The following is an 8,242-nucleotide window of genomic DNA, read 5'->3' as shown; positions in this document are numbered from 1 at the left end:
GATATATATTAAAAATAAAATATATTAATAAGGAATCTTATTAAACTTGTCTTGATATAAAGAATTTTAATATATAATTTTTATAATTAAAAGATATTGAAATTCAAAAGTTACTTTAAAATGCGTAGATAAATTAAAGTGGATAAACAACAAAGGAAAAGAGTGGTAGAGTCGTTGTCATTCGTCATCGTCACGCACGCTCCAAATTGAAATGTCAATAAAAAAAAAAAAGAAAAAAGAAAAGGGTTAAGTCCGCCTAAGCCCTCCATCTTAAAAACTTCAAACATTTGATTTGTTCAACAAATTTACTCTCAAAAATCAAAATCAAACCCAATTCTAGAAAGGAGAAGCCGTGTACCTGAATTCGGCAATTTCTTCCTTCTTTCCTCCGTTGATTCTACGCTCCTTTTCTAACTTGTTTCTTAAATCTTAACAAATCCATTATCCTTGTTCTTCATTTTCTCTTTCTCATTTCTTAATTGCTTATCAATTACTTGCAGTTATTATCTTGCCTTATTAATCCTTTCAGTTTCTTGCAAATTTTAGGTAAGTACTACTATGTATTTTTACGTTTTTTTTTTCTTATTTGAGTTCATGGATGGAGTAATTTAAGTATTATAATAAGTATTTTCTTGCTGGGTTATTGCTATTTTGGATTTGAGTAATTTTGACTTTCTGCAGCATAGATATGAGTTTATGACCTAAATTAGTGAAATTGTATGCTTTATTTTGATTTTACTGTTGATTAATGGTACTATTTTGTAGTTCAAATTTAAACCCACTTTTCCGTTTTCCTGTTCACGATTTAATTTTCCATAAAAAATTCCGATTGTATGATTCTTGCTTTAGAAGATCAACATAGTATTGCTGATTGCTTGTAGTTTTTGGAATTAAACTCTAAAGTGAACTCATTTGACACTTTGTAGTTTTTATTTTCAACAAAGATCTTGCCTTGAATCAATTTGAAAGATTCTTGCTGATTCTTCTTTTTCTTTAAATCTTTTGTTAAGTTTTTGATGTTTATTACTCCTTCCATCTCCACCTATGTGTCGCATTGCTTTTTAGTAGTTCATCCATTTTTTGATTGATTCGTCTGAATGCATTGATTATCAATATAAATTTTTATAATTTTTAATTACGTTAAATTAGAAATATTAAAATTTGAATAAGTAATTGACAATTATTGCTACGTTGTTGACTTGTTATGATTTGATCATGTAATTACTTCAAATGCTTGGGTTGTCTCATTTAGCCATCCAAGATTAGTGATTGATGGTATTTCATTGTTGGCCTTTTCCATCTAATGCAGTTTGTTGGTGCTGTTTCATTTCTGTATTGGGTAATTTGCAAAGATATTCTACAATCATTTTACATTGTGAATCTAGAATTTATCCATTCAGTGCTTTTCTGGGTAGCATACAATTTTGACAATGATTGGTATCAAGAACTCACCATTGCATAGGTTTGCTAAGCCTAGTTCTGCTGGTCCAAAGGTTTCTAATAAGGCGAGCAATAACCCATTTGATTCTGATGATGAGTCTGATAAGAAGCCTACTCGAGGATCCCCTGCAAAAGCTTCTTCTGCACCATTGAAGAATTTGCCTACTTCTAGTGTGACTAACCCTTTTGATGATGATTTTGATAATAGAGAGAGAGAAGAGACTTCTAACACCTCTAAGTATACCTTTTCTTATGCTCAAAGGAACAAATACAAAAATGATTTCTATGACTCAGGAGGTGTAGACAATCAAAGTGTGGAGGAATTAGAAAATTATGCGGCGTACAAAGCTGAAGAGACGACAAAGACTGTTGATAACTGTTTGAGGATTGCTGAAGGTATAAGAGAGGATGCTACCAAGACATTAGTCACCCTCCATCAGCAAGGTGAGCAAATTAGAAGAACCCATGAGGAGGCTGTAAATATGGATTACGATTTAAGTCGGGTATGATTCTTTCTTCCTCATTACAATTCAGAATATTTTATGGTGTTGGAAGGTATTGTCATTTTGAAGTACTTGCCATCCTTTTTGAAGCTAAAATCTTTGATTCGTTACAAAGGCTTCTGGTCATGTAGTGTCATATGTTTTCGAAGTTGCGTAAACTATCTTTCAAGAATCAACAGATGTTGTCACATAATTCTTTTGTATCACCCTAATTATGAACCACTAATACATGGATCTTGATCAAGCTTTTGGTTTACCTTTAATGTTCCAAACTATTGTTAGCTATTTTACTGATCTCCCATGAATTGTAATGCTAAACATGTGAATCTGTAAGTGCAAATATTATACATCTAGTTTAATATTGGAAAATAGTGAGCCGTGCTGATCAAGAACCCTAGATGGGAAAAGTTGAGATTAGAAGCCTAGTTGGCTTACATGAAACCCTAGCCTCATACACATCTTACCTTAGATATCTCCCCCTATTAGACTTTTTTTCTTTATGGAGCTCTTCGATTTAAGAACTTCTAGATTCAATTATCAATCAATTAATAAATGGATGCCAAGGAGGACGTAGCTCAAGTTGGGTGAACCTCGTTAAATCTTGCTTTTCTTTTATTGCTGTCATATAGTTACTTGTTCATGCTTCCATATTTTATGTTGAAATGTTTATAATCTCATAAAGTGTTTTACCATCAATCTTGTCTTTATTATTCGTTTCCACATTATTGTTCTTTATTGAGGAAATGACGTTATGGTCATCCACTTCATATAGCACTCATTTGGATCAGAGTTTTTTGCAGAAGTAAATTGATGGGTCATGCAGGAATGCATAACTAATCAATTCATCCACCCTTTTCTTTGGTTTGGTATAAGATTTATCTTAACATATATTGTGTTTCAAAGGTGGCTTCTATGAACTTGTTTAGGTTAAGGGAAAGGGAGGGCTAGGCGAGAATTTGACCTAGGACCTTACTCGGAAAAAGTGGTACTTGCTATTGGTTTATGTACATAGTACATTATATGCTATTGCTTATCGGTCGTTATATATCCCAGTGATTAGTCATTTTAACACATTACGTGCTAGTCCATTTCTCTTTGTTTATTGGAATTGTTCCTTTATTTTCATGCACTTTTCTTTATTTTACCCATATTTTTTTTACTTATTGATTTTTGATCCCACATACTTCTGTGACATTATTTTTCTCCTTTCCCCCACATGCCCTTAAATCATCATTTCAACATCCTCAGTCATAACTGTAGGTATAGTAACATGGGAAAACAAAGAGAAACAGAGCTAGTACTTTACAATGATATCAATTTATCCATGTTGGTTTTTCTCAAAGCATGTGAATGATGCTCATGTACTCATTTTTGAAAAATCTGCACTAATACTGTCATATTTATGCGTTGAGATTCTGGTATCTTTTAATGTCTGATTTCCTGGAAAGTTATATTTCCATAAAGGATCAATGAGTAAATTTATGGTCCATGATTGTAGGGGGAGAAGCTTTTAGGAAGTCTTGGGGGGCTGTTTTCTAAGACGTGGAAGCCAAAGAAGACTGCTCCAGTCAAAGGTCCTATCATGTTAAGAGGTTTGTATCATTATTATCTTGGAACATTATATCTGTAGACATAAATTTGTCATTTACAGATTTTATTCTCAACAGATGATCCTGTTTGGAGCAAGGGTAACCACTTAGAACAGAGGGAGAGGCTAGGATTGTCATCTGTGCCAAATGGGCGTTCAAAGTCTAGGACTCCACCACCTGAACCCACAAATGCTACGCAAAAAGTTCAGGTATACCTTATATCATGTATAAAACTTACTATCGTCTTAAAAAATCATGATCCAGGAGCTTCATGTTATCAGAAAAATTCCATGCTGACAAATAATCTCGTTCATGTGTCATTGTAATTACGTCTATACTGTTAATCATGTATCAAGTTCTTGACTAGCATGTTTGGGTTTTTTTCGAGCTGCATACACGCAAATATGATATATGTTCACGGGTTTGCTTATGATATTGCCATCCTTGGTGTGACAGGTGGAAAAACTGAAGCAAGATGATGCCCTATCCGACTTGAGTGATCTTCTAGGCGAGCTGAAGGTTATGGCTCAGGACATGGGTTCTGAAATCGAACGGTTAGTTTCGCTTTCTTCCAACCTTGAATTTTCTTGTGTTGTTATACATGCACATGTATTTTTCTACTAATCCTGATTCCTCGCCCTTTAGTAGGCCGGGGAAGCGAGGTTTAGCACCATTTGTTGCTACGTCTTCAAACTAATACTATTTGTCAAGCATTCTAATATGAGCTTTACTCTTCCCTTTCAGGCAAAACAAATCACTGAACCATTTAGATGATGATGTGGTAGTCTTGAATGATAGAGTTAAATATGCCAACCAACGCGGCCGGAAGTTAATCGGGAAATGATGATTTAGAGCGGCTAACTGCGGTATGGTAATCACTAACCTATATCCAAGAATGCCCTTTTGTTTCAATGGCGTTGCTGGATATATGTTACTTTTGTGATTGTTGTTCGGGTAATTGTATTGTAAAAATATTGCGAAACGGGGAGGAGAACGAAGAGGATTTGATAGACATTTTTGTATTTGCGTCTGTCTGTATTTCATGTTATAGTAGGCTGCAAATAATTGTATTACATACAAGTACTTGAACAATGATTCTCTTGTGGAAATGTGGTAGACCTATTACAGTTTTTACATCTCTTGGTACAATTTTCATGTATAAATTTACTGTACATATAAGATTTCCATGTAGTAGATTTAGCGATATGATGATCAGTATCCACAACTCACAAGTATTGTTCACATAAATAATTGCTCATATCTTGGGCTCTTATCCTTCATTTTTACATTTCTTTTTTTCAGCGCCATAAAATGACTCATGTACATGGGTTTAAAGGGATTAGATGTATACAATTGTACCCTTAGAGTTTGGGCCTTGTTAGTTGAATGATCCTTGGTAGCAAATTAAAGTATGATATTTAATATTATGATTTAATGAGTTATTTTATAGCTAGAAGTATTTTTAGTGTTATTTTGTTATGTGAGAACTGGAAACTAATAGAAACAAGGTTGTAAGTGAAACACTTTGAAAGCAAAAAGCAGAAGAATTAATCTTTTATGATGTTTAGCTATATATAATTTATGATATAAAGAATTTAAAATATGTATTGAATTGCGTGAAAAATAAAACATAGTCAGTAGAGAAAGAAGTAAGCAAGGCATTGAGGGGCCTCGCCCACATTTACTCACTCACTAGTAACTCCTACTAAATTATTGAGTCCCTAACTAACCCTTCCACATATAAACAAATCAAAAATCATTTTATAGTCGAGTGAGTTTTTTTTCGATTTATATTAGTATGTACATTTATTATATAAATTTCTTAGAAATGAAAATTTTTCATTGATAATATGATATCTTAAAAATTAAGTTATATTTGGATAAAAATGAAATTCATACACCATATAAAATAGATTTTCAACCATGGAATAGATTTGACATGATTTTTTATTTAGGACATAATTATAGTAGGATCACAAGATACATAATTTTTTATTTAACCTAGAAGTAGTAGTAGGACAATAGTAGTAATAGGTTTATGTGAATAATAGACTGACATATTATTATTATTGATATTATTATTATTACTTCTTGGCGTTCTTATGAGCTTCTTGGAAATAGGCTTGTGGATTCTTCTCAAATTCATCCCTAGAAATAGTAGATGCACCACCACTTCCTGGCGCCACCATCATGCCCGGTGTGTTGCCGCCTTTCGAGCCTTTGTCGTGCTTATTAACATTTGCGGTTGTTCCGGCGGTACCAGCATTGCCACCTTTGCCGTTGTCCATATTAGCTACTAAAAAAGTGAATTAGAATTGAAATTGTATTAGAAAGAAGTAATTGGGACGTAGTTCGTTTTATGAGAAAATGTAGGCAATGAGAGTCATGTATTTATAGATGGAAAGTTCATGCATTTTCAAAAGTAGGTAGGAATAATTAAATGAGTAAGATAAATTTTTTAAAATATTTTTTTTAATATTTTTTTGATATTTTATTTAATTTATCTTTTTTTTAAAAAAAACTTGCTATAGCAAGTTATCCGGTTACTGGATTTACTCTCCGAAAATACTCCTCAAAGCTAGAATTATTCATGGTTAATCAATAGATAAGTTTATTATAAGAAAATCATAAATAAGTGGATTATTAAAAATACTTTTTCCAATACAAAATTGGGTGCCCAAAATATGGAATTCTAATGTTTGGAAAAACACATTCCACTTAAGTCTATTTATTATTACAATTTACAAGAGTATAGTTTTGCCATGCATGCATATAGCTAGGTTTGAATTGTTGATACATGCAACTTCAATTTTACTCCTTGGAATTTGGAATCACCGTATTATGATTTAATAGAAAACAAATTCCTAAGAGGTTAATTAACTTTGAATCAGCTCTTTCAAAATAAATAAATAAACTTTGGATCATCATTTTGTTAGGAACCACTAGATTTAATCTTTTTTTACTGTTTTCCCAAAATACCAATTCAGTCAAATATTAATAAATATCTCGATTTTCATATGTTCTTACTTCTTATAATCGAATAAAGTATTCGAAATTAGATGTCAAACTTACTTAATACTAAAAAATATAAATGTATGTATATCATTCTCTATGTCTCATAGCATTTGTAAAAACATAAAATTTGAGCAAACGAAAAAAATAAAGAAAAGTGGATTTTAAATATGTATATGAAAATTAAAGAAAAAGTGTAAGTCATGATAAAAAAATATAGTAGTAAATTTTGTAGAACAGACCAAAATGAAAATAATGAATTTTCAAAAATAATGAAAAGTTGAGTTTTAAAAAATATGGGTAATGATATTAATAGTTCTAAATACAAATCAACAAATTCTCTTCATTATTAATTTCGGAGAGTAAATCCAATAACCGAATAACTTGGTATAGCAGGTTTTTTAAAGAAAAGATAAATTAAAATAAAATATCGAAAAAAATATTAAAAAAAATATTTTAAAAAATTTATCTTACTCATTTAATTATTCCTACCTACTTTTGTAAATGCATGGACCCTTCCATCTATAAATACATGACTCTCATTGCCTACATTTTCTCATAAAACGAACTACGTCCCAATTACTTCTTTCTAATACAATTTCAATTCTAATTCACTTTTTTAGTAGCTAATATGGACAACGGCAAAGGTGGCAATGCTGGTACCGCCGGAACAACCGCAAATGTTAATAAGCACGACAAAGGCTCGAAAGGCGGCAACACACCGGGCATGATGGTGGCGCCAGGAAGTGGTGGTGCATCTACTATTTCTAGGGATGAATTTGAGAAGAATCCACAAGCCTATTTCCAAGAAGCTCATAAGAACGCCAAGAAGTAATAATAATAATAATAATAATAATAATAATATTATTATTATTATTATTATTATTATTATTATTATTATTATTGTTATGTCACTCTATTATTCACATAAACCTACTACTACTTGATCTTCTTAGATTGTGAACTACTATTATGTATGTATGTACTATTTTATGTCCTAAATAAAAAATCATGTCAAACTTATTTCATGGTTAAAAAATCTATTTTATTTGGCGTACGAATTTCTTTTTTATCCAAAGATAACATAATTTTTAAGATATTATATTATCAATGAAAAATTTTCATTTCTATGAAATTTATATAATAAATGTACATACTAATATAAATCGAATAAAAACTCACTAAATAATTTTCGAAGTTACTATTGAGTGAGTGAATGTGGGCGAGTCCCCTCAATGCCTTGCTTACTACTTCCTCTATACCATTGCATATATATATATATATATATATATATATATATATATATATATATATATATATATATTATAAGTTGGCATTAATACCAAATTTTCATGATATAATTCCAATTTTGAACAACTTAATCCCAATTTATCATTATATATTCAATTTACATTATCATAAATGTCATTTACATTGGTCTTGATATCTACTTACAGTAACAAAACGTCAACTTAGAGCAGAATAAATATCAATTTAGAATATATGTCCAACTTAATCCCAACTTATCATTATATATCCAATTTGCATTATTATAAATGTCATTTATATTGGTCCAAATATCTAATTATAATAACAAAATTGTCAACTTATAACAGCTTATATATCCATATAGAATAATTATTTGTTCAACTTGCCTTCATATAACAGCTATTTCATTATAAACAACTTTTTTTTTTT

General features: G+C 30.9%; 1 protein-coding gene across 1 annotated transcript; it reads left to right on the top strand.

Annotated features, from left to right (window-relative positions):
• The first annotated feature begins 246 nt into the window (after positions 1–246).
• On the top strand, positions 247–5,036 carry LOC130797979 (SNAP25 homologous protein SNAP33-like). Its single transcript, XM_057660792.1, has 6 exons — positions 247–546; positions 1,310–1,943; positions 3,442–3,535; positions 3,611–3,741; positions 3,989–4,086; positions 4,277–5,036. Exons 2-6 carry the CDS (start codon positions 1,431–1,433, stop codon positions 4,374–4,376), a joined length of 936 nt encoding a protein of 311 aa, XP_057516775.1. The 5' UTR covers positions 247–546; positions 1,310–1,430; the 3' UTR covers positions 4,377–5,036.
• The last annotated feature ends 3,206 nt before the right edge of the window (positions 5,037–8,242 follow it).

The sequence above is a fragment of the Amaranthus tricolor genome, chromosome 13 (assembly GCF_026212465.1).
Source record: "Amaranthus tricolor cultivar Red isolate AtriRed21 chromosome 13, ASM2621246v1, whole genome shotgun sequence".
NCBI lineage: Eukaryota > Viridiplantae > Streptophyta > Magnoliopsida > Caryophyllales > Amaranthaceae > Amaranthus > Amaranthus tricolor.
The sequence above is the reverse complement of the archived record's forward strand: the minus strand, read 5'-3'. Positions and strand labels throughout refer to the sequence as shown.